The sequence below is a fragment of the Rhodnius prolixus genome, unplaced genomic scaffold, assembly GCF_049639745.1.
Source record: "Rhodnius prolixus isolate KJV_2025 unplaced genomic scaffold, Rpr scaffold_6, whole genome shotgun sequence".
Lineage (NCBI taxonomy): Eukaryota > Metazoa > Arthropoda > Insecta > Hemiptera > Reduviidae > Rhodnius > Rhodnius prolixus.
Window position 1 is genome coordinate 8,073,233 of NW_027411634.1, and position 26,319 is coordinate 8,099,551.

The 26,319-nt window shown below is 32.7% G+C and overlaps 3 protein-coding genes across 3 annotated transcripts; 1 reads left to right on the plus strand and 2 right to left on the minus strand.

Moving 5' to 3' along the window:
- Positions 1-680: 680 nt before the first annotated feature.
- On the plus strand, positions 681-24,806 carry LOC141460336 (uncharacterized; the record flags this gene model as incomplete). The annotated part of the gene is made up of 13 exons (XM_074140244.1): positions 681-773; positions 4,466-4,909; positions 4,995-5,108; positions 8,864-8,997; positions 9,106-9,263; positions 9,356-9,996; positions 11,080-11,374; positions 11,507-12,212; positions 12,478-12,676; positions 21,312-21,487; positions 22,651-22,808; positions 23,071-23,265; positions 24,201-24,806. Coding segments are annotated over 3 exons (594 nt in total), but the record flags the coding sequence as incomplete, so codon positions are not given.
- LOC141461432 (uncharacterized) lies at positions 9,070-10,335 on the minus strand. Its single transcript, XM_074142553.1, has 3 exons — positions 10,187-10,335; positions 9,354-9,986; positions 9,070-9,232 (listed from the first exon to the last, which is right to left on the minus strand). Exons 1-3 carry the CDS (start codon positions 10,196-10,198, stop codon positions 9,146-9,148), a joined length of 732 nt encoding a protein of 243 aa, XP_073998654.1. The 5' UTR covers positions 10,199-10,335; the 3' UTR covers positions 9,070-9,145.
- LOC141461431 (uncharacterized) lies at positions 14,812-16,221 on the minus strand. Its single transcript, XM_074142552.1, has 3 exons — positions 16,136-16,221; positions 15,122-15,793; positions 14,812-14,999 (listed from the first exon to the last, which is right to left on the minus strand). Exons 1-3 carry the CDS (start codon positions 16,145-16,147, stop codon positions 14,913-14,915), a joined length of 771 nt encoding a protein of 256 aa, XP_073998653.1. The 5' UTR covers positions 16,148-16,221; the 3' UTR covers positions 14,812-14,912.
- Positions 24,807-26,319: the final 1,513 nt, after the last annotated feature.

The window sequence follows — 26,319 nt, forward strand, 5'->3', positions numbered from 1 at the left end:
AAAATTTTAATAACATATTTAATTGTTCTATTATATAGGAGTTGTAATCACATAGAAACGAAACTTTATAGGTATTGCTTTAAAATAGAATGTCGATTTACTGATAGTATATTATAGAATATTTTGCCAACCACAATCACACTTCCTGAAATGTTGATCTTGATTAATCTTGAAGTTGATCTCTATTGATCTTCTCTAAATTATGTAGAAAAGAATAGGAATTAAACAAGTAAATTAATTAGGTTTTTTCAGGCGGACTTCATCGTTTAACTAACATCCATGCACATTAGATTAGAGGCGACTAACAGCATACTTCTATGTCTCATTGAATAAAATCCTAAGTTTGACCGAAAATCGAACTAGTACCAGAGAACATTTTATCCGCCTCTAACTGCTCGGCTACCGCAGCACCTACTGATTTGAAAGTATATTAAGCATAAGTTACATATAAGATGCAAATCCGTGAAAAATTAATATATGGCAACTTCTTAGACACTAAGGGAAAATAAATTTAAATTTTTTTATTAAAGTTTAAGCACCTCATTTTAAGGTGTACTATCTATAAGTTCCTATTCTTTAATACACTACTTAAAATTATGTAACATATAACTATTGAATTGATGTATATAAATTTGAGAAATAAACTCTTTTAAAAATCATTTTTTACGATTTCAGGTTAAAAAGAATCAAGAGACGCACAGAGAAGGCGTATTCTTATCCTATACGACAGCCCTCAGAAGTTTAAATCAAAGACAACATTTTGTCTGAAGCAGGTAGTAAATAGTTTTCGTAGAAGTGTTGACTGGATCTATCACAGATAAGAAATTTAAATCTTTCTTCTTTCCACTTGTGATTTCTTGATAAGTTTAGCCTCCTGTACCACCCCATCTACCTCCACACATCCTTGCCTGTATTGAAACAATCTGCAGAATATACATAGCTACCTTAGCAGTTTCAATTTCCTATAGTTGTGGAATCATTAGACATTTTATCCAACTTAATGACCTAATCCTTAACCCGTTGCCGCACACTTTTATTTTGATGATCGTGCTCAGAAACACACTTTTTTTTTCTCAATTGTTTATGACTGCCAGATGGAATCAAGTGTAAGTTGTATGTTTGGAAGTAAAAATTATCACATTTGGCCACGGTTTTTCCAAAAAAACTCTCGACGGCTATAACCGTCGTTTGCTCATCATGTCATTTTTTCTCTTTCCAGAGCAAATGACGGCTATGACTGTCGTGACGACTATACAGCATTTGCTTTACTAATTCAATAATTAACAAATGTATGCGTTAGTACATTTCGTACTAACGCTGTACTTTTTTTTATTAATTAAAATGTGCACGACGGCTATAGACGTCGTTTGCCTACATATCAACAAAGATCGGACGGCTATAGTCGTCATTTGCGGCAACGGGTTAATAGTTGACTCCTTAATTTTCATAACCTAGACGTTTTCACCCAGAATTTTCGGATAAGAAATCTTACTGATATATTTTTACTTTATCCTACTAAATTAGGAGTGAGTTTATCCAGTATTAGGAAGAATTACAATAGTGCAGATTTTTTGAAGTTGCGTTTTCTCCAGTAAACTTTATTTTATGCAGTCTCCTTAAAACAAAACAAATTTCAAATTATAGTAATTTTAACGTATGCATTTGTCATTCAACACTTGATATTACAGCCCAATACACTTATTGCAAGTGTTATTCAAGTAATTTTACTTGCGTACGTTTCTTATAGCAATGCTATCTAAGTAATAACAAATTACTTAAATTTATGCTGCTCAATAATCATAATTAAATTGGTTTAGTAAAAATTCAAAACGGAAAAATCTGTTTACTGAATTGTAACCTTATGTCATGATTATCCGCATTTATCGAAAACTTTCTAAATTCATTTACATTTTTACTTTAAATTTTTTTGAGAAATTGATTGAATGGCTGTAGAAGTCTTAAACGTAAACTTAACTTTTATAATTTTATTCCAATACATTTATATATAAGCATACATATATATGCTTAATAAAAGGGACAAACCTACAGCCAATTACGATCGCTACTTCGATAGTAGACTAACTTGGAACGCAATACCCGAAAAAAGTTTGGAATTGACAGGAGATAGAGTCAATGAGAGGACTGAACGTCTAAATGAAAATAAATATACTTTTTTTTATGGCACATCGACTGCAAAGGTCATTACCACTCTTAATTTAAAAATTACTGAAACAACGTATACGGGAGGACAAGCAGAACTAAGGGGATCCGCCAGAGTACACTCCTTTCAAGAAGATCGACAATGCTCCTTCTACTTTCAACTTACCCCGCACAAAAACTTAAATATTCCTTTGGTTTCCGTACTAATCCACTTAAGTTTCTTTACTAATCCATCGTAGGAGCCAGGATAGCTAAAGTTAGAGTAAAGTGCATTATTTGATAAATTAAGGAATAAGTTTGATTCTTTACATGAAAGATATTGATCGCTTAAATATGTGGCAGGAGGTTTCCAATGTTTTTGGTAAAACATCACCAACAGATGTAAAATAAATTTTTAGCCATTTTGTGTATGCTTGAGAACATCTAAAGCTCTTAACAATTTGATTTTTCTCAGAAAAATCACTCGGAAAACGACTTACTTCCCGATATTAAGAAAAATACTAGCTTTACTGCCTTCGCAATATTTTTAGCAGAAAGGGGATGAAAACATACATAAAAATGACCTATCGCGTGCTCTTCTTTCTCTTTGATAACAAGTTAAAAAATTGAAATATGATTAATAAATGCCAGATTTTGAAATGGCCTAGCACCTTTTAATTTTTAAAGATATCGAATTGCGGTTTCCGGTTTCTTTCATAATTTTTTATACTCTTTAAAAGTGTGTTTATGAAAATGGGGGTCAAATGCGAACCCTCACTTTTGGTCGCGCGTCAGCCGCGTATGCGGGCAGGAGTCCCGCAAATCACATATTCTGAAACTAGAGGTGACGGGCAACAAATTTTTCCCCTATCATTTTTGCTCAGATCAACCGTTTAAGCATGAAATGCATTTGAGCCGTCTTAAAATGAACACCCTGTATATATTTATAAAAATTGTATTTTTTAAAATAAGCAAATAAATTTATGGTTATGTATATATATATTTTAAATACTGGCGAAAAAATAAGATTTCAACAATGAGAAGAGAAGCTCCTTTTAGGTATAAAATAATTTTTAGTTTACGTCTTAGTCGTAATAATGTATTTTGCATATCTCTTTAGTTATTAACGTTTCCATCAGAGATGTTTGCGTCCTCGCGGGTATCCATTTGGAGTCCTAGAACTGCGTTTACTTTCCTCCACTCCTACTCTCATAATAAAACATTTGAGCCCACCGAGGTAATTGATATCTGCAGCTACTTATTATGCGTACTACTTCTCAAGCGAACACTTTACAAGAGAGTTCTCTGACCCACAAAAAGTCGCAATATATCTTATGGGTAGCAGTGAATATTATTTTATAGTCACTCCCCCTACAAGTTACTTATTTTTTTAAGAAAAGGGGGAAACATTGTCGTGTTAAAGATATTCATCAATTCATAACTCACAAAAGCAAGTTGATTACGTTTAATAAATTTTTACATAATTATATGTATTTGTAAACAAAAACCTGTAACACTACTGATTTTTTTATTTTTCGTCACTTCACAGTTCTAATTCCTTTCTTTTTGTGTCCAGTTTCTCCCTCTCATTGTTGAATTTAGTAAAAGTAATAATTCTATTATAAAAATTATTTCTACAATTCAAACAAGGGAGAGGGATTCCAAGGGACAGCACAGCCCTCAGAGGCTTAAATACTGATACACAAACCAAAGGAAGTCAGTCATTCAGTGATTGGATAGCAATAATAATCTCTCAAAATGTTTTCAAAGGTAAATTATTTATTTTTTTAGGCGACGATCACGAAACTAGTGGTAAATTGTTAAGATAGTGAGTTTTATTCACGGTCTTGACATTTGTTTTTATAGTCAATAATACCAGACATTTAAGTTAAGCTAGTCTAATAGAATCTATGGCCTAGGTCTTGCAATTGATTAATTTCTTCCTCTATGTCTAGGTGATAGTTGTACGTAAAACTCGCCTGAAAAAATATTTTGTTTTTATTTAATGCTTATTTTATAGTCTTGATTAATTTTTTCTTTTTTTAAATATTGGCCCTTCCTAGGAGCTTCTTACAGCTCACTGTCCGGTGATGGACAGTGTTGTCTGTAACGAGAGAACACTGTCCGGAGGCCGGCAGTGCACTGGAAAAAGCTCCGGGCGCTAATGACCTCAGCTGTTGATGCGCCAAAAAAAAAAAAAAAAAAAAAAAAAAAAAAAAAAAAAAAAAAAAAAATATTGGCCCGAGTAAAAGTTCTCAGTTAAAAAATTATATTATTTAAAAAATACTAATAATAATATCAAACTAACGTCTTCCTCAATTTGCAGATAATAATCTTGGCAGTCGCCCTTGAAGTAGTTGTGGGAGGCCTTCTCACTGGAGGTTATGGAGGTAGCTTTGGAAGCGGCTATGGTGGCTTTGGAGGCGGCTATGGAAGTGGACATCATACACTCGTAACACCAGTGTCTCATGTAGCTCACGCCCCAGTAGCTCATGTAGCCGTAGCTCATGCCCCAGTAGCTGTGGCCCATCACACTAAACATGTAGTTGACTATGTAGACCCTCATCCAGAATACAACTTTGAATACGCTGTTCACGATGGTCATACTGGTGATGTTAAGGAGCAACATGAGACTAGAAAAGGCGATGTCGTCCACGGAAGCTACTCCTTGGTTGAACCTGACGGTTCCAAGAGAGTTGTAGAATACACCGCTGACCCACACAACGGTTTCAACGCTGTTGTACACAGGGAACATAATGCTCACCCAACGGTGAGTTAATTATTTATTTATTTTTTAAAAATTAAAACAATACATTAAAGGAACATAAATAATAATTGCTAAAATTTGTCTCCAGGTGGTTAAGACCGTTGTTGCCACTCACGTCAAGGCTGTACCACATTATCATCATTAAGATTACTGACCAGTAGTCAACATTTATCCCAGTCACATTGACTGATTCATCTTTCATGTAATTTTATTTAAGATATTTTTTTTATATCAATAAAAACTATATAAAATTTATGTATATGTATATGTGTGTGTGTGTGTGTGTGGATGTGCATATAAATAAGCTGAATCGCTTAGGAAGTGAGGCTATAACTGAGAAATGTCCTGCTTAATAGCTACTGTACACACTTATCATCCACCTGTCTCTGGTGTTTCTATCATTACGACGCCCTGGGTTACTAATAGAGTGATATCATTGATCTATGAAAATAATTTGAAGATTGACGAATGGTAGAAAAAAATGGTTGATGACTTCAAATTGAAGCTACTTTCACTGAAAGCACTTTAAAAGAACAGTAAAAACTAAACCACATATGAACCCCCCCCCCAAAGAAAAAATAGTACGGCAATTTTGTTTTATAATTAATACCTTACCTGAGGGAAGGGATTAGCTATGAGGTTAGCATACTGGACTCCCACGCGGAGGTCCCGGGTTCGAATCCAGCAGCTGACCCTTAGATTTTCTCTTCTTAGGAGCTTCTTACAGCTCACTGTCCGGTGATGGACAGTGTTGTCTGTAACGAGAGAACACTGTCCGGAGGCCGGCAGTGCACTGGAAAAAGCTCCGGGCGCTATAACCTCAGCTGTTGATGCGCAAAAAAAAAAAAAAAAAAAAAAAAAAAAAATACCTTACCTGAAATGCAACATTTCATAGGAAATGAGTCATATATTTTTTTATATATATATAATTTTTGGACATTTCTTAAAACTTATATAAGTGAAAAGCGTTGCCGAACTTTAAAGTGTTAAAAAAAAAAAAAAAAAAAGGCATATTTTATTAGCAGAAAAGTTATTTTTCTGAATTATAGATCGAGTTTTTAGAATTTTCTTGGAAAGGGCTGCATCAAAGCAGCAGTGGCGGCTTGCGTGTAGGTTGCAAAGTTGCACAACCCCAGCTGAAAATGTGCAAACTTTTAGACCATTTATTTCTAACATTATTTCATACATTACATTCAATAATGGCTCTAATATAATTAATCATGGTTTTCAACATTAAGAATCATATAGAAAACCTAACAGAGATGCTGAAAAAACTTAAATTTTAAATAATGTGGCCGTAACACTGAAGTGCAACTCTATGTCTGTTGTAACAAAGGCGATCAACTAAATGCCAAATACTGCAGATTACTGTTCCTTTGTTCTTTTTTGACTGCCTCTTGTCATGGCAACTCAATTCCGACAATTTGTAATACTGGAGCAAATGCAACATATCTTTCATCGGAAAACTCGTCAACTTCCGTTAGAATTCGCTTAATGAGAAGAAATTCAGCTATACTTCTGTGTTCAGTTGATAAGGAACAAGAGTATCATCTTTTTGTTTTCATCAAACTGGCCTTATTGAAAGTTATAACTTAATTTTTTAATGCAATAATGTGGATAATTTTAGTGTATTCTTACATGTCTGTTAACGAGCGGATTATTCCAACTTTCAGTGAACTTAGATGAATTCAGGTTATTTGTCAATTCTACAGAATTCGTATGCATTGCATTATTGTGTCATTTATTACATGTTAAGTGATAGGAACTTAGGGAAATAGAATTCATATTACTTATTATTAATAAGATTTTTGCTTCTTTTATTACTTTTTAAGCATTTAATAAATAAAATTATTAGAAAGTTTTCAGCTTTTAACTTTTCTTTTAAAGAGAAATCATTTAAATCAGAAAGTTATTGAAAAATTCTCTAACCGAAAAGAAAGAAGAATGGAATTTTACTCTAAATTAGGGCAGTGTCGAAAAAATTGGTAGGACCAAAGTTTTTATGAAATCGAAATCTCTTTCAGATAACCTAATTAGCGGTGATAATAAAAATATCACTTGTTGCCCTCATTTAATGATGAGTAATATAGACTGGTGCAACAGGTGCTAGTTACTACAACTATTTTGAGTTCCTGAAAGAAAAAAAAAACATGTTTCTTAGAAGTCAGTAAAATGTAATAATTTTTTCCTCAAAAAATATTGTTTCTGTAATATTGTTTGTGTAACATTGTGTTCAACAGAGCTGAATCCATTGAATTGTTCTGTAGTTTATCCTACCATTCCCTTAGTATCGTCAGGTTCAACCAAGTAGCTTCCAGGCTCGTCATCAGTTTTTCTAGTCTCAAGTTCATTACATCTCTAGTACGACAAAAAAAGCTTATTCAAAGTTGTATTTTGGATGAGTGTCTACAAAGTCAAACTACATGTTTAATGAGTTACTACAGTTACGGGGGCATGAACTACAGCATGAAGTGAGCGGTGCTGCGAGGAATGTGTATTTGGAATACGTATGAACCTTGAAATTTCCAAATCTTCCGAGTTCTTGTATCATGGAAGAACTTAATTTCACGTCAACAACTAAGAAAAATTTGCTAAAACAAGTGCTCATCAATTCGCTCAGGTATTGACTCTTGTTTAGTTTAATTTTTTGTACTCTTTTCTTCTTAAACGTTTAGTAGTTTAACTGTAATGTTGGATTTCTAGTATTTTGGCGTGTTAGTATTGATTTTTATGATAAACAATCCCTTCCTCTAATTTAAATAAGCCGCCACACCCAACTCACATTTTAAATTTGTTTTTTTCCCTTTCCCGGTTTGCTTTTTCTTACAGAATACAATTGCCTAACGTATTTTCCTTACAATAAGTGCTACTTACAAAGCAATAATTTATATGCTATAAAGAAATGTACTAAAATCATTCTATTATAAATATTAATTTAAAGCAGGACAAAGTTTGTAATTAGAATGATGTTATTTCAAATATGAATGGTTATTTCAAAGTAAAACTAAAGTTACTAGTACTGTTAATGCTTTGTGAAGTAAAGACTTATCGTGCACTCTTTTACATTCCACTCTCATAGGATATCGTTTTCCATGCAATTATTGTTTTCTATTTAAGAATTTAATAAAGCTTTCCAACCATCAATAGATAATATTTAATATATAATATTTTAAGGAAAGAGTTGCAAGCCTTGGTCGCGACATAAGCAACATTCGTTAGTTTAAAGACATCCGATTCTGGTCATTGATTGCAGAAATCATTCATTAATTTTTTTTATTGGTTTCTGTTCCTTTCTTCTCTTGTTTTTGCACTTGTGTTTAGAAAAAATCGTCTGTTGTTAGTTTCAAAGATGAATAGAATTGAAGAATAAATGGTAAAAAGATATGACAGAAATTAAAATTTTTAAAACCCTTTTTACTGATGCGATTTTCAGTTTTTCTTTCCTTTCAAATTTGTGTACTATTCACTCACTTGTATGCCAGTGGCTTTTGTTCTAACTAGTTGCTAATAAATAATCTATTTTTTGAGAATTTAAGCACCACGCTAAAGTGTCACTTTAGTTTAATAATACAATAATAGTAGTTTTCACAATCTGCATAATATTACGAGACGTTAAAAGCGAGTTTGGAATTAAAAATGAAAGTAAATTATAACCGGTTGTGCTACTTTAAAAAATAAGTTTTTGAATGTTTCGAAATTTTCTAGAAAAGCACTCACAACTATTTTCGTTAAACTTGGCTAATATTAAAAAATATACTTGTGTATTTGAAAGGTGTCGCAGCAAGATGGTGGGTAGTGTAACTTATTCATATTTTCTTTACTCTGTAATGGCCTGATCAGAAGTTTGCTTAAGAAATTCAATAAAATTGGTTATTAGCAAAACATTTGTCAATTACAATTATTAAAAGTTGTAGTAAGCAATATATATATCTGAGGGTTCTTATAACTTTTTTTCAGGAGGTCTCACATGGATCAGTTGTCGTGACTTGAAAAGCTCAGTTTCATGAAAGTACGTCTACCTTATTTTCACAATAAATGAAATTAAAGAGCTCATTCTACATCATGAGACTAAAAACATCGGTAAAGTTTAGGTAAGATTAACATTGAGTAGATTAAAAAAAAAAGTTATGAAGAAAGGAATACTGTATAATGAAAAAATCAAGTAAAATAAAAATAAATTTATTTTTTCGTATAAAAAGACCGAGTTATATACAACAAAAACCTAAAGATCGATGACGTTTAGTGGTGGTAAGCCAGAAGAGGAGCGGCTTTAACAGCTACGGGAGCCACAGCTACGTGCTTCACAACTGGAGCAACGGCTACTTGCTGTAATGAAGTCTAAATTTAATACAACATAGTAAGTAGACAACCGTCTGTAACTCAAGTTTAGTATTTTGTTTGTTGTTTTTAAGAGAAAAGTAGAAAACTAAACATAAGTTTAACTTACAGCTGGATGAACGTTGTGTTCCCTGTGTACAACAGCGTTAAATCCATTGTGTGGGTCAGCGGTGTATTCTACAACCCTCTTGGTACCGTCTGGTTCAACCAAGGAGTAACTTCCATGTACAACGTCGCCATCTCTGGTCTCATGCTGGTTCTTAACATCACCAGTGTGGGTATCATGTACAGCGTATTCAAAGTTGTAGGATGGATGTGTGTCTACATAGTCAACAACATGTTTAGCGTGGGTGGCCACAGCTACTGGGGCATGAGCTACAGCAACAGGTGCAGCATGAGCTACAGCAACTGGTGCAGCGTGAGCAACATGGGCTACAGCTACTGGGGCATGAGCAACGGCAACTGGGGCATGAGCAACGGCAACTGGGGCAGCAGCTACAACAGCAGTTTTAGCGTATCCTACTCCTCCAAATCCTCTGCCAAAACCGCCATATCCTCCACCAAGACCACCTCCGTATCCTCCTCCAAGACCGTAGCCTCCATAGCCTCCGTATCCTCCTCCATGGCCGTATCCTGCATATCCTAGACCGCTACCGAGGCCGTAACCGAAGCCACCTCCATGTACGAGTCCGACACCTCCAGCCATGGCGGAGGCCACCATCATTACGGTTCCTACGAGGATCTAGATAAAGGTAACATATTGTACATAATATAGATATGTGCGAATGAAACAAGTAAATTTAAAACTATATACTACTGTTGTGCATTCGGATGAATAAAGAGAACGATGTGTTTTCAATTATTCGAAATTTCTAATGAATTTTCGGTAGATATTTTGAATTTAAAAATATTAAAACTTCTCAAGTTCAAAATTAAACTAACCTCTGCCAACATGTTGTCTTATTTAGACTGTTGTAACTCTGATATTTAGATTCTAATTCTGTCAATATTTATACTAATATGTAAACCCCCTCCTGTGTTATTTATTTAAGAATGCACTAAATACCACGCCCACCTCACAGTTTTAAGTGAAATTTTAAAAAATACAACAAGATTTGTTGGTAACCTTCGCTCACTTGATTTTGTTAAGGATGTTAAATATTGGGTATAATACGAATACCTCATTTCTATTCTTTCAATCCTGGAAAAAAAGTTATGAAGAAATAAAATGTATTGCATCATTAAAAATTTAAGTCGGAATTAATACGTGGATATATTTGAAGCTGTGTCGAAATATAATTCAGAATGTATTAATTTAATTATGAAATTATTTTTATTTAATTTAAAGCGCCTGTAGTTTGGTTCAAACCTTACAGATGCACAAAGGACTTAAGATTTCATTTCCTATGTAGAAGTTGGAAAGAGAGTTTCTTGAAAATAGCTTCCTTATTGAATCAAAAATCTGCGATCTCACATGGTTTATTAGTAACCAATTTATATCTTCCATTGTGTTATTGTACAAACCAAACAACTAATAAGACTACCTTTATTTGCAGGAGTAATATGTTAAACAGTTTTAACCAATATAACAAACAATTTAATTAAATAGAAGTAAATGTTATTGTTTATTACGTCTGTAACAATTTATATTGTAATATCTCTTTTTAAATTGAAACTAACTGAAAGATTTATTTTTCTTTCACAATTAAATTACACAGAAGGATGTATGCTTTCAAATCAACGATCTGACCAGTTTTGAAAGTGAAAGATATACTAAATACATTATTTGAAACAAATATTTAATCTTCGCTACTAACGAGTCTGTTTTATCGCAGGATCTCACAGTTTAGTTCAACCTCGCACTCCTTGCACAGATGCCTGATTTCATAATTTTATCTAATCTCCTGAATATCTGGACTCACATCGAGATCAAAAGTTCCTCGAAGCTAAAGACAGATAATGAACTTACTAAAAGCCGATTTGTTGCAAGAACTTCGGCAAAATATTCATGCTCCGTCAGCATGAAATGTACAAATAATGTCTTAGGGCGGAAAGTCCTCAGTTATTCTCCAGTTGATTCTCTCAAGATTTTCTTCACTCTTCATGAAGTACTTCTCCAAATTAAGGAAGGTAAGCTCGATTTGTGATAGTTAGTAACAAGAATATTACTAGATTAGTTACACACTGAATAGTTTTTGTTTGACCTATTTTGAAACTTAAATAAACTGTAGCTGCTTTTCATTTAACACTTTTCATTAACAGGCTACAACATATTTTTTTTACACCCTTTTTAAAAAAAGAAGATTGGCACCCATTAAAATCTGCAAAGAGACTGGATATCTTCGTCGGTTCTTGGGTTGAAGATTTGTGGAAGGTAGAGGCGGAAAGGAAGCAGCGGGTAGAAAGATGTCAACACGATGTTTACAAGATTCGTTGGAGTAATAGGCTACCTAATTTTTAAGACATTGGCGTCAAGGTTTTTCGGTTCATCACATATTACAAACTGTCAGTATAGCCGAAAACTTATACATCTCATAGGGCCTGCGGAAATAGTTGTTATGTGGTACTAGTTTGGTTTAGCAAATTTACAGATAAGCTCTAACATATTGTCACATATTCATTTTTCTAAACGTCCACTTTTAACCCATTACAGGCGCTTATTACCTTCCTTGCATAACATTGACTCTTAAGAATAGAATTTAAGTAGGAATATATTTGAAGTTGTGTCGAAATGTAATTCAGAATTTATCTTTCAGATCGCCACCAAACACATTCACTGAGTTTTACAACAATCCTTAAAGACCAAGCAAAGAGAGAGAAGTGATCGTAACAGCGACGAACGTGCGAGGATCGTCCTGTAAACTCTAGAAGTTTTAGTGCCACTCTGAAAATACCTCCTTGAGAAATATAGCTGTTTTGAGATTCTACCAATGACTTAAATGTATGACCCTGATTGTCGATTCGACTGGTACTATAATTTTAGCATAAACTCTAATACTTATATAAACTCAAAAGTATAATTTTTGTATTGCCAACTTTCTACAAGTTTATATTCATTTGTCCCGAAACAACAGAAATCCTGCAAATGGTTTGATATCCTTCTGATTGTGACGAAACTTCATTATGACTCTTGACCGTATATCCGCATGTCGGAACTGATCCTAGGCGTACTTTGGATTTATCGTTATGCGGATAAGAGTTTCTTATTTATGCAGGTTTACGTGTTATTACAGGTTTTCCGGCTCACAAATGTGTGGATTCTTACTGAAAGAAACAGCAAGACATTTGGAGGTGAATCCAGATGTAGAAGTGACCCTTTTTCGAATAGTGATAGGAAAATGATGAAGAAACTCCCGAGATTAATGGCTAGCTATCTCTGTGGAAGCCAAGGCTCTGCATTAACATAGGATAGTGTACCAAGTAATTGAACAAGTATGTATTTTTTTATTAACTGATACTGTCATGAATTTTCGCTGAAAATTTGATAAAAAAATGAATAAGTAGTGAAGAGTCAAAAAGTTAGCAGTAAAATAGTTGAATGGATTAGGTTAAATTACAGGCTGCCGTAGTTTATCTAGATGAAATAAAAACAAGTTATTACAGTAAGCAATTTCATTGTAATTGGTAATGTGAATTGTTACAAATGAAATTATAGATTTAAAAATAGTAAAAAATCATAGTATGGATGATAAAATGATTACTATTTTCGTATAAATAATACAATTCTTCAACTTTATTTATTCTTTGTGATATAATTATCACACAATTTCATTTACTTAAATTTATATCATATGAGTAGAAATAAAACTAAGAATTGTAATTATAACATATGCATGGTCCATTCGCTGAATCTGATTAATGTGCCCTCTGTGATCTACTAATTCTACTCCCTTGCGGTTGGGCAAACACTCCTCCCGCTCGACCACTCTTCCGAAGTCTCTCTGTTTCCCTTTGGGTTTTGGTAGACCCGTATTGCCATCATTTTTCTTACAAAATAAAACTTAGTTGTGGCTTCCTAGGTATCAGTTGTCAATTAATTGTAACTTTCGTAAAATTTCCTCTACCTTTTTGGTACTTACGTACACATCATCAAAGAATATTTGTAAGCCCATTCCTGCCTTGTGATATTGTTTTGTGCCAAATGTTAGGTGCTTTTTTTTTCTTTCTGGCTCTTCGTTACAATTGTTATCTGCTTTTTAGAAGTATGTATTACGTGCTCCGAAAAGATGTTGCTGAGTCGAACGTGTTTATTTTCATTTTGTTAAAATTATCCTCTTCTATCTGATGTGTATCTTGTCTCTGTACATCTTGCCTCTGTCTCTCTTCGCTTTTGTTTGCTCATCCATTTTTTTAGTTTACGTATAAATAATGCAACCCTTCAACTTTACACACAATTTCATGTACAGAAATATGTAATCATATTATTAGCTATGAAACTGTTTTAATTATAACATAGGCAAATGCTAATAACACTCATTCAACATAAAATTTGGTGCACTAATTTCACATGCTTCTATTGGTGAAAACAGAGATTTTTCAGGGAGAAAAAACTTAAAAAAAAAAGTTTCTTCAAAATTGAAAAGGACTTAGAGCATGAGGAACTATTTTCTGCTAACATTATTTTCAGTATTTAAAATAATTAGATGGTTGGGTAAGTAAGCGGTATTCAGATACCCGAGAGACTTCTAAGAATAGAAAAATCTATTGAGAGCACGTCTAATTTGGAACCCAGATCTCTGGCTTTTTAGTCTACGTTTCTAAAAACTATATAAGTTACACTTGTTTAAAGATAAACCTTAGCAACTTTGATTTGAAACTTTTTACGGAAATCAATGATTAATTGGCGCTTGAAAAATGTAAACAATATAAACAGTCGTTTTGATGAATTACTAGAAACCGAGTATCGTAAGTTATTTCAATTGGTCTTGGTACTTTTTTGTTTATATTAACTAAAAAACTCTTAAAAAACTTCCTAAAATGAAAGTAAGCTTCTTGAAATTCAGATTAAAAAAAAAGTATTGTAGATAAGTTGGAGGAAGCAATAATTTGTGCGCGAGATGTTTCGCCGTTTATTGAGAATCCTACTAACAGTCAATCAGTGCGTTGATCTATAGAAGTAGTTTTGTGCTTCAGTTCTAAAAATAGCACGCCTCTTCGTGTATTCCCTCTCACTTTACTCCACACAATTTTATACTGAACTTTTGGACATAAAAGCTTTTTGGAAGCATTAGCAAACGATCTAGTTTGCAAAAGATTTAGCTTTCATTTTGAGCATTCCTCTATTTTACAGCTGTATCCGATTAACAATGTTCCCTCTGATTGTTAACCCTAAATTTAATTTGACTAATCTCTTGATTTGCATTGAAAAAATAAAACATGTCAACGGTTTCAGCCAAAGTACTATACATCGCACTTGTGTTTATTGCAAATGAAGCTAATCTCCAACTTAAAATTATGATTCAGAAGTTGTTCTGTCATCAACACTGCATCTTCAGTAAAGTCGTGCTCCATTAAAAGTTAATGGAGCAGAAGATTTATTAAAGAAAAAAATGAATAAAAGAAAAATGTAAAATAAAAAGGATTTTATTTTTTCGTATAAAAAACCTATTTATGTACAACAGAACCTAATGAGCGATGGTGATGAAGAATGTACGCGAAGCGTTGACGTTTAGTGGTGGTAAGCCAGAAGAGGAGCGGCTTTAACAGCGACGGGAGCAACAGCTACGTGCTTAACAACGGGAGCTACAGCTACGCCCTGAAAAGTTGATAAATTGGATGAATAAATTTAATAACAACTAAATAAACCTCAGCAACAAATTTTAGTTAACCTCCTCATTTTATAAAGAGGAAATTACGGACTTAAAATATTTTACTTACAGCTGGATGAACGTTGTGTTCCCTGTGTACAACAGCGTTAAATCCATTGTGTGGGTCAGCGGTGTATTCTACAACTCTCTTGGTGCCGTCTGGTTCAACCAAGGAGTAGCTTCCATGTACAACATCGCCATCTCTGGACTCATGTTGGTTCTTAACATCACCAGTGTGGGTATCGTGTACAGCATATTCAAAGTTGTAGGATGGATGCGTGTCTACATAGTCAACAACATGTTTAGCGTGGGTGGCCACAGCTACTGGGGCATGAGCTACAGCAACTGGAGCAGCATGGGCTACAGCAACTGGAGCAGCATGAGCCACAACTGGGGCTGCGTGTGTTACGTGGGCTACAGACACTGGGGCGTGAGCAACAGCAACTGGGGCACTAGCTACTACAGCAGTTCTAGCGTATCCTACTCCTCCAAAACCTCTGCCATAACCTCCATATCCTCCACCAAGACCATAACCACCGTATCCTCCTCCAAGACCGTAGCCTCCATATCCTCCTCCAAGACCGTAGCCTCCATAGCCTCCGTATCCTCTTGCGAGACCGTAGCCTCCATGGCCTCCATATCCAAGGCCGCTACCAAGAGCGTAACCCACGCCACCTCCATGTACGAGTCCTACACCTCCTGCCATGGCTGAGGCGACCAGCATTGTCGCTGCTACTAGTACCTGTGCGAAATCATTTTTATTTTAGAATTTAAATTAAAACTATATTTGAGTTTTCCCCACAAAAGCTGGCTCTTTTCAGTTATTTTTATAGTTCGTAATTAAGAAAATAATGCCCGCTACAACTATACGATCTCAGAAATATCAACATTACGGACATGATCACCGATACACCCTCCACTATCTTCCTTTTTTTGTATTTTTTAATGTTAGACCTTTCTCTGGAGCAAAATATTTTTAAACTGGTATTGTAATTAACGCCCATTTTTTGAAAATATTTTGACATCTTGTAAATTTGATATACGAAAAATTACTTATATAGTTTTATATAGAAACTGAACTAACCTTTGCCAACATGTTGTCTGATTGGACTGATTGTTGTAACTCTGATATTCAGATATTATTTCTGTCAATATTTATACTAAGACGTAAGCCCCCTCCAATATTATTTTTTATTTAAGAATGCACCTGATGACCACGCCCATCTTATAGTATTAGTATATTTTATTAATATATTATTTGGTCTTATTTAAAATAAGTACGTTTTTTTTTATATGCCATTTAGCTAGTTTTTTTTAAGCATCAATTTATAAAAATAAAACACTCAAACGACTTTCTCTTGCTACAAATCTTTCGACTGTGTATGTCATTTTTTCGCATCTTCTAGGAATTGAAAATTTTATTTCTTACTTAATTGGCTCTACAGTCCGAGGTCGACCTTGGCCTCTCTGATAATTCCTCTCCTAACATCTCTGTCTTACAATTTTCTTTTCCATTTGGTCACACTGATTTTAGAAAGATCATTTAAGTCTTCACTCTGGCATTTCTTCAGGGGTCCTCTTTTTCTCTTTAAAGGGAATACCACTCTTTTTATTCTCTTGGCTATTCGCTCAGCTGGTAGTCTTCCCACATGTTCCTAAAAATCGACTTCCTAGCACATGTGTCCTGACTGTCGGTCGTGCAGTTGTACGGACTATTAACCACAATTCTTTGGTCTTACTTTTGACGTGCATATAGTATAAGTACCCATATACTTACATTAATTTTAACAATTAGTGGTCTTATTCTTTCTTTTCCGGCAATTTTCAGATTTAACAAACGATGTTCGTGTTTTTAGAGGAGTGGAATGTAGATCCCACCACCACTTTCTTGAGTATAAAATAATTTCTTTATGGTTAACAAGAAAATATGCCTTATAATGAAAAAAGGAAACAAGCAAATGAATTTGAAAGATATAATATCGAAAACAGGAGAGATCCTACATTTATTTCATTGAAGGCTAAAACAGAAAATGGAAGTGTTAATAAATGAAGGTGACGGAGAGACTGATAAAGAAATGTAGAAAATCCTGGGTGATTGTTTTCATGAAGTTACTGTAGAAACTTTTAAGAGTAGAGTATCGATCAGCATAGAATTTAAGAAATGAGACAGTGGTAGAAGGAAGCTTGCAGCAATTGGCTCGGTTTCAAGAAATCAAGGTATTGGTGGATGTTTGAGAAAATAGATGGATAAAACCAAAGCCAAAAAACTCCTTGAATGATCGATCGAAAAAGTAGAATGCTATTTGGAAACATCAGGTCCAGAGAAACCTGGAGTGTCCTAAAGAACCTTAGAAGGCATACTAAAACTAGCACATTATCAAGTGAGAAAAGAAATGATAGGAGAGACAGAGAAATGAAAGCTTTCGCTTGAAGAAGAGATTATGTTTTAAAATAAAATCCGACTGTGAAATAAGAAATTGATAGCCTTTGAGTGAAAATATACTTCCTTCTCTGAAATTGCTATGTATAGAGAAAAAATTATGCAAATTTTTACTCTTCTAATTGCTTCAAACATATTCCTCATAGCAGATGTGGGTTTCAAAACATCCTCAAATGAGAGGAACGTTTTAAACTGAAATTAGCGTATGTTTAGAATCGGCCTCAGTTCAAGGGCGGTCGGAAGTGAAATGTGCTCTATCAAGATTTTCTAAATAAGGTCAATATTATTTTTAACTCAGATCACTTTCTTGACTAGCAATTATTTATACAGAGCAAATGCGTTTATTTATATAATTATTACATTTAAACAAAAATATTGCACTTACCTGTTAATAATAAATTGAAGAAAATTATTATACTTAAAATTTATTCATCTTAATATTTTTAACTGACATTTTTGTGTCCTGCTTTCAGGCATACAAATAAGGTAAACAACTTTTTCTTGGAAATAGAACAATAAAACTAGATTCATAAAACGTACACATATTTAATTTTGTTTTAGTCAATTGATGCTGGAAACGTATGACATTGTCTCGGCGATTTGTCTGTTATCCATGACATAATTGTACAAATTTATTGTAATAGTTATTTATGAGCAGATTTCTCTTTGATCTCAGATCGTGCAAAGTCAATACATTTTACCTTGTTAATTGCAATAGATCTACTCTCATACTTTTAGGTAGTCGATTGCATTTTTCCTTAAATATATTTAAGAGCACATTTTCGATGGATTCAATGAATAAAAAATAACTTTCAGTCGTCTTCTATTGAATAAAATTGAATCCATGTACCTCTTAAAATGAGATAGATTAGCAGCTTCTTTATCTTGGGATTACGAAGTAAAGCCAACTAACATTGACTTATACACGCGGGGGCCTGCATGAGTAATTGGGGTGTAAAATTTACCATTGCTGAACGAAAGAGAGTCATAGTGACAAAAACTCTACGCTTTTCTATCTGCAAATATTGCAGAGAAAGCGTTAGGAAGAGAAAATCTTAGGACCAGAAACTGAATTAGAACCGGGGATTTCCGCATGGGAATCCAGTATGCTAACTACTTCCCTAATCAATTTTTTCATTATAAAAAAAAAAAACAATTCTAAAGAAAAAAATAATTTATCAAAAAAAAAAGTCGGAAAAAGAAGAAACAATTATTGGGGTCTTTAGGAGGGAAAGATTTTAAAAGAACACAGAATCTCTTTTTTGGAAAAGGTAAAAATAAAATATATTTTTCAGTTCAACCATCTTTATTTGAAAATTATTTTATTTATTTTTATTTTTTGAAAGTGACTACTTTTATTTGAAACATTTGATAGATAATATTGTTTGAAGATGTTTTGGGGCAATTGCGGCATTAGACTTGTTTTCAAGTCCATATTGTAGGCTTCCATGTCTATTGTTAATCTTGTAGTTCAATTTTCCATAAAGGTTTAAATGGTGTTCATGAAAGTTGACAAGGTAAATAATAAGTAATTCGGTCTTTACAACTTCGATCACTTTTTTGACCATGGGTTTAAACAATACCAAATGAATTGACCCAGTAGACCTTAGTTGGTCAGTTAAATGTAAATTCTACATTTACTTAATTTACAACCAGTTTTAGCAGTTGTAGTGGGCCGAATGTACTACCTTCGCTTTAATGCTGACAACCAAATAGCATACTGGTTTTTACCTTCGGTTTTGGTTTAGTTTACTTTAGGAGAAGGGAATTGAGAAAAAAAATTATTCCGAAACAATTTTTTTTATGTATATAAATTTATTTCTGCAAGTCCAGTTGAAGGCCGTTAGGTAGTTTCGTAATGAACGGTGTTAGGATACTAATGTCTGGAACCGTCAAATAATAAACAAGCGTACTTCATATCCTAGATCGGGCAACTTAAAACAAGTGCTAAAACTGTTGGCCAAGCACCTCCCCTTTTTGGGAGGCACGTTTATTTCTCTCTTGTAGGCCTCTGTGACAAATTTCTCCAAATTTAGTTAATAAAAGGTGGTGGTTTTAATTTATTTTGAAATAGAAATTACGAGTGAAAGAAATTTGCGAATTGTTCAGATAATGAAATAAGAATACCACATTTCAAAACGCCAAGGTAGCCGAGCGGTAAGAGACGAGACTCGCAATGCCAGAAATATTGTAATACTGGGTTCGATTCGCGATATAGGTCTTGGATTTTATTTAATAGTTAATAAATAGAATTTATAACAAAATATATTCGTTAGCAGACTCTGTCCATGGTGCCTGATCGGTAATTGGAAGTAAAGAGTCGAGGACAATAATCGTGTGTCATTACAAAGGCAATTCTTGAATTTCCTTCTCGTTAAAGAAAATGACGGACCACACACTTTTGCTCTGGCAAACAGTTCCACAGCAACCAAGTATAAAGCACATATTACTGATTTATACATAAGTTCCATTGTGTAGAAAACCTCAATTAGTTGTTGGTAGTTAGTTGGACTTTGAATATGAAGCAGTAAGAAATACACAACAAATCCTTATATAATTATAATAAAAAAAACGGCTTTCCGTAGAGTATCATAACCTGACTATGTAACACAAAAGACTGCAACAAGGGCGACTATGACCTTACTAACGTGTCTATATAAAATGCAACTGCGTTGGGCTAGTACGAACAAAAAGGTATGTACAAATCAATCTTACATAAAAGGCCTCTCCCCAACGGTTATCAAATCATTACAACCTTCAACATCACATTTCTGGCAATAAAAGCGGCAATAATACTTACGAAAATCAATAGAGGGTTCCCATGCAGACTTAAAGATTAATCCAGCCACTTCACTGGATAAAATTCGCAGCGATTGGAGAAAAGTGTGTAACAGCCGGGAGAAAATGAGAATAAATTGTATTTTAATCTGGGGAAAATTTAACATTTTTTATTACTATAAAAAAAAATCATTAGGCACCTGATTACCCATTTGGTATATTTCAATTCTTTGAAATAAAAAATTGTTTTATCTTAATTTTTATTATTATCTAAATATCCATTAGAATGTTTGGCATATCAAGATGGCTCTTTACACAGAAGGTAGTCAAATAAGCCTATAAATTAGGGGAATAATTTAGAAGCTAAGGTGAATACTCAGGAACTAGTTGGCAACCTTTGTAACTTGTTTCTTGATGAGTAAGAGACGAGCTGGTTTATTTAGCCTTTCTTCTATCTTTTTAGACGATGTAGTCTAAGAAGGGTGCTTTAAGGTTGGGAATTTTCACTTTATTTCACCATTTTACACCGATTTATGTAAACAAGTTCTAGTGACTTGAACCCCTAACTTCTATGAATTTATATTAGCTTAAGTGACCGTAAACATATATTAAGGATTCAAATTAGCGATGAATCGGTCCAAATAAAAAACAACAGCTCACCTGTAAAAGATTTATTAAACACCAAACCTTTTCTCTTGCAAAGTGTTGTCTTTTACAGTTTTTAAATAAATCTAATGGCTATCCTTATAGGCACACCTAGGAGAATACTCCACATCTAACATATGTATATAAAAGTTCCTATTGTACAATTTATGTCTCCAAAGATTGAATCTTGCTTGAACTTAAGGCAGTATAAACTTTGGTAGCAGTAATAATTTCATTTAAACTTTAGCCATAAAACGTAGTGAATATAATTGTTGTGGTTAAAATAGTTATAACAGTTCAGAATGATTTGAAAACAAAATTTCGCCCTGATACTGTTGTCCCATTTTATTACTTTATGATAAGTTTAAGCTAATTAATGTGTTTTTCTTGTTTAAAGTGCAAAATATATGTAGAAGGGAAAAATAAAAAGCCTGTAAATAGAAAGCAAATTCGACAAAGAAAAACGAACGGCCTTGAGTAATAGCCCAGAAAGGAAGGGTACAGCTATTTAGCAGAACTGTGACATTATTATAATTTGCGTACTGGTTTTCTAACCACATCAAAACTGGTTGTGTAAGTAGATAGTTATTTTTGGATTAAAATTAAGTAATAATAAGCTTATTTTTTATTAAATTAAAATCGAGATTGTATAAAAATTTAGATCCAAAATTTATTTTAATGTAGTTATAAACATTAGCAAGCCCAAAAATCCATGAACTTATTGTAAAAATTAAATAAATTGTCAAAATTTTTATTCCTTCTGAAGTGCAATTTAACTTACTGGCTCGTATTTAGAGATTAAATTTGTTGCTAAGTTTAAGGATAATCCCCTACCAGGGAGTTCTACTTTACGAAATAGTTTAGTTTTATATTTAATCTACAATATCTTATTGTTTTCTTTTTAATCCTTTACCACAAAAATTTATTTTAATGGAAAGCGAGAAGTCAATGCTTTTTTTCTAATTTATGATATTTAAACCTACAATAAATCCTACCAATTGCGAAAAAAATCAAAAGTTTGTCGTTAATATAGAGAATGTTAACAAAATAAATAGATGTTCACTCTTTCGAGAAAACTACCCACTTACGAAATGAACACCTTAGTCGATAAGTCCTTAACTGGGCATTTTTTGCGACCAAAGAAATCTGTACTTATTTATAAATATGGATTCTAAGTATCGTTAAAAACAATTGAATTGCATTAATTTAGCTCACAAAATTATTATAATATATTAATCACCGAGTTAAATCTTTAATGCATCTTATTTCAAAAACAAAGCACAATCTTAAGATTGTAGGGAATAATATTTAAATTTGTATTTCTCTAATGGTAAGAAAAAATAATGAAAATCAGAACAGATTTTCCAATTTTGTCGCCTGAGGTCGTGAAAAAATAAGAGGTAGTTAAGTAGGCTAAAGGAAATAGTCAAAAACCAAAAAATTACTGGACGCTAAAAATTTTTTAGTACTACTATGCAAACGAAATTCCTCAACACTTTTTTGAATAGACTATTCTAATTTTGAGTGTTTTTGAAAACATTTCTATAAAATCTTGAATAGTTAAATTGGCACGATCGCAATCCTCTTCTTACTAGTAGTAAGAAACCATATACATCTAGGAAATCGTATTTCGAAATTATCAATTAGATGTGTTAAATGTATTAAACCTTTTTTTTACAGATATCATATTCCAACTGTTATTTATACATAACATGACCCCACTCTTTTTTGTTTAGGAAGTAAACGTCCTTGCAAGGCTGTTCAGCAGAAACTAAGGACGATGTTGTAAGCAAGAAGAAGCTCAACTCACTGGAACATATAAACTTGACCGTGGCCTTTTAGTAAGGTGCAGCCACTCAGGAAGCTTTATCTTAGGTGCGCGACCTGGATTTCGGTCAGTGTTTCTTCTTAATATTTTTCTACTCAAGATGGGCGAGGCTTTTCATTGATCAAACTAGTTTCTTTTATGTTTCGCTCTTTATATATGTATAAATATATATATGAGTGTATGTGTTATATTTGTCATTTCGTTTTTCTTTTGTCTTGTAATTTTGTATTATTTTTTAAAGATTTTTATCCCTACTGTATTATTTATGTTTTGTAATCTGTTGTGGCCAAGAAATTTGAAACTCTTTTAACAAAATTTTTAATTTTAGAAAATACATGCAAAGCTAGAATAAATTAAGAAGACTCCTATGAATGAATAAGCATAACTTTGGAGAATTTTGCTAACTTTTGGGCTTCTTTTGTTGCTGGAGCAGTAATCTGAATTACTGCGTAATACTCCCTTTTAAAATCTATTAAAAGCATTGTTTTGTCTTTTGAAAAATATTTTGGAAGCTATGCCACCGGTATGTACTAATAAATACATTTTTAAAGGCGCTGATTTTATCCCTCGCATCTATCATTGTTTGTTTTTTGTATCCCTAACTGATTTTGGACTTATATCCATTATCAGAAGTTAAATTATCATTTTGATGTACATAATTCTACTTCAATTATTTTTATATTTCAACTATAGAATTCTCTACACTAAATTGATTAATCAAACTCTGGTAATGGATGAAAGTTCCGAAACCGATCAGAGATAACATACAAAACAAGGCGTACTAAGGCGGATAAAACAGCGATTTTCACTGCAGACGTAAGCTGTTGTTCGATTTAGCAGTAATAAAATAGAAGTGTGGGGAAGGAATTAAGTAAGTTAAGACTTATCTGTGATCATTGCGAGCAGAAAAATTAAAAACTGCAAAAGTATTTTAAATAGAAGTGATTGTTTTTAATATGAGTTTTCAAAGTTTAATGAAGATCGTTGAAGCCACTTTGCAGAAAATATTTTAAAATCTGAAAGTTATACTTAAAAGACGCATTTCCAATAAAACTATTATCGTATTTCACTTTAAAATGTTTTGTAATGTTCTAATGCTCGTAGAACCGTAATTTTTCTCACATACCAGTTTGTGTTTAACTTTTCCTTAGGACTTCTTCAAAAAAACTGTCAAATTACGGTTCTACGAGCTACATTATACAGAATTTTAAAGTGAAATTCGATAATAGTTTGATTGGAAATGGGACTGTTCTTTAGGGATAAGTTTCCAACCAAAAAGTCGCTTTAATCTGTATCCATTGTAAGCGTAAGAAGAAAATTTGCTCAAGCATTAAATAACCATTAAAGTAAATGTTAAATTCAAGTTTAATTTGGCTACTGAAAACGTAAACATAAAATACAATACTATGTTTTTGTTCCTTCATAGTATCAAATCTTATTGTTTTCTTTTTGTTTCAGATTAAAAGCTAATAAAATTACTACAAATGCTGCGTTGAGTAAAAAGAAAAGACAATTATTTCTTGTACAATATTTTTTTGTTTTGATTTGTAAAGAAACTAACCACGCCCACCTAGGTAGTTGTAAAACATGTAACACTACCCTCTCACATATATACAGCTGCAGTAAAGCATTTCAATTTCATTATTTTTTTTTTAAAAAAAAAAAAAAAAATGTAGTGGTAGGGGAGTTTGAAATTGTTCTACTTTTCGCCTATCTCTCCCAAACACTCTTAACTCTCTGTGTGCAAGGAGGAGACCAGGGCCTACAAGTTTTGCAAAAATCTTGCCCTTCCAGGTTAGAATGACAGCCACGCCAATACCTTTTAACATCGGTTATATAATAACTGGGTCTGTTAGTGCACGTTCTGGTAGCTAATACCGAACAAGGCTTGACCCACATTATAACGGCTATCGTTTATTGCCTTTACTGTCTCACTGTAAAGGCCTAAATAGCTTACATTGAAAGTTAATTTCAGAATTAACTTTTAAAAAGAAAATTGTTATGGACAAAAATTATGTTAAACAAAAATATACGTTTTGTTTTTCATTGTTATATTTATTAATATCTTTTGCATTGAACTTTATCCAGGTTGTTTCCTCAATCATGTCTCAAAAGTTTGTAGTCTAGTTTGAAAAAAAGTTGATAGTGCTTCTATCAAATGCAGAAATATTTGTGCAGTTTTAAAACTTTATGTTACGACTTTGCATTGTATTTTGAAACAGGTACGCAATTTACAATCATATACTATAAAAACGTTTGTTTGTGCTGGTTGTTTTATTTTAATTTTTTGCGCCCTGGTCATTATTGGCCATTGGACTACTGTCCCTTCTATGTGCCTTAACAATTTTTAATGCATTAAAAAATGATATCTCGTTTACATGACCTAACTACAATTACTGGTATTTTTTAGATTGCATACAATTATAGCTGGAAGACCCTGCACAGTTTGTTTGTCGAATAAAATAGTTTAAAAAAGTAGAAACAAAAATAAAAACCATAAATTATAAACAGTTTAGCGAATAAAAACAAATATCCTTGCAAAATGTTTTCCAAAGCCAATATGCTTTTTAGAGATTCTCTAACATCTGTCATTTTACGCTTCCCTGTAACGGCCCCCTTTAGAACGATTAACACTTGATGCCAATAAGATATTAAGTAACATTATAAAAATTGCTGAATTTGTCAGAAATCGTTTTTAAGTTTCTGGACCAAACGTCTTTTAACATAGTGCACTATATACCCTCCAAAATTCGAACTCCTTTTGCAAAACAATTTCAGAAATGTTTTGTTATTCTGAAGATTCTATATGTAGATGCGTGTATAGGAAACTAACGGTTTTTCGAAAATTACGATTCTAAAGACAATTAAATCAATTTTTATATTACATTGTTCCATACTTATCCCTGAATTTCAAGCTTATTTCTTTAAATCTCCAGGTTTTATATTTTTTGACCGCCTTTTCGTAGAACTTGTTCATTACTAACTTTCAAATAATTAGAAAATTAAAAAGTAATTTTTATATTATTAACTAATTCGCTGTTAGATCTTGTGATGTTTGCTTATTGTAACTGACCAATGCATCAAAAATTTCTTACAAGATCTCCAGGAGAATATTTAATTTAGTTCTTACATAAATTTCTAATTTAATTTCAAAGATATCTGAAAATATGAAGATAAGATTGGTATTTATATATGTTTTTTAAAAAAAATCATAATAATTTGTTCAAAGAATCAAGTTTATCGATTTCCTCTGGAATATACGAGATATTTCAGTTTTAAAGTGTTACAAGGAAGTATTGGCATCATTCTATTATATGGTATTAGCTGGAATTAAAAGAAAATAATACATAATGTTTACAGTTTCAAATAAAACAATTAATATTTAGATTTTTTTCTATGGGAATCCTTATTTATTATTGTTTATTATTATGATGCATTGTCAAAGTGTGCTTTAAGCAACATTAAAAAGCTAGACTGACAGAAAGTTCACATTTTTTGACCAGGAAAAAATTCTAGTTGAATCATCGTCATAATTACAATAAAATAATATAGTGCTCTTATTTTAAGATTTATTTTT

Coding starts and splice junctions, on each gene's coding strand:
- LOC141461432 (XM_074142553.1), bottom strand. Junction 9,233..9,353: donor AACACAACGTTCATCCAGCT/GTAAGTTAAACT, acceptor ACTTCATTACAG/CAAGTAGCCGTTGCTCCAGT.
- LOC141461431 (XM_074142552.1), bottom strand. Junction 15,000..15,121: donor AACACAACGTTCATCCAGCT/GTAAGTAAAATA, acceptor TCAACTTTTCAG/GGCGTAGCTGTAGCTCCCGT.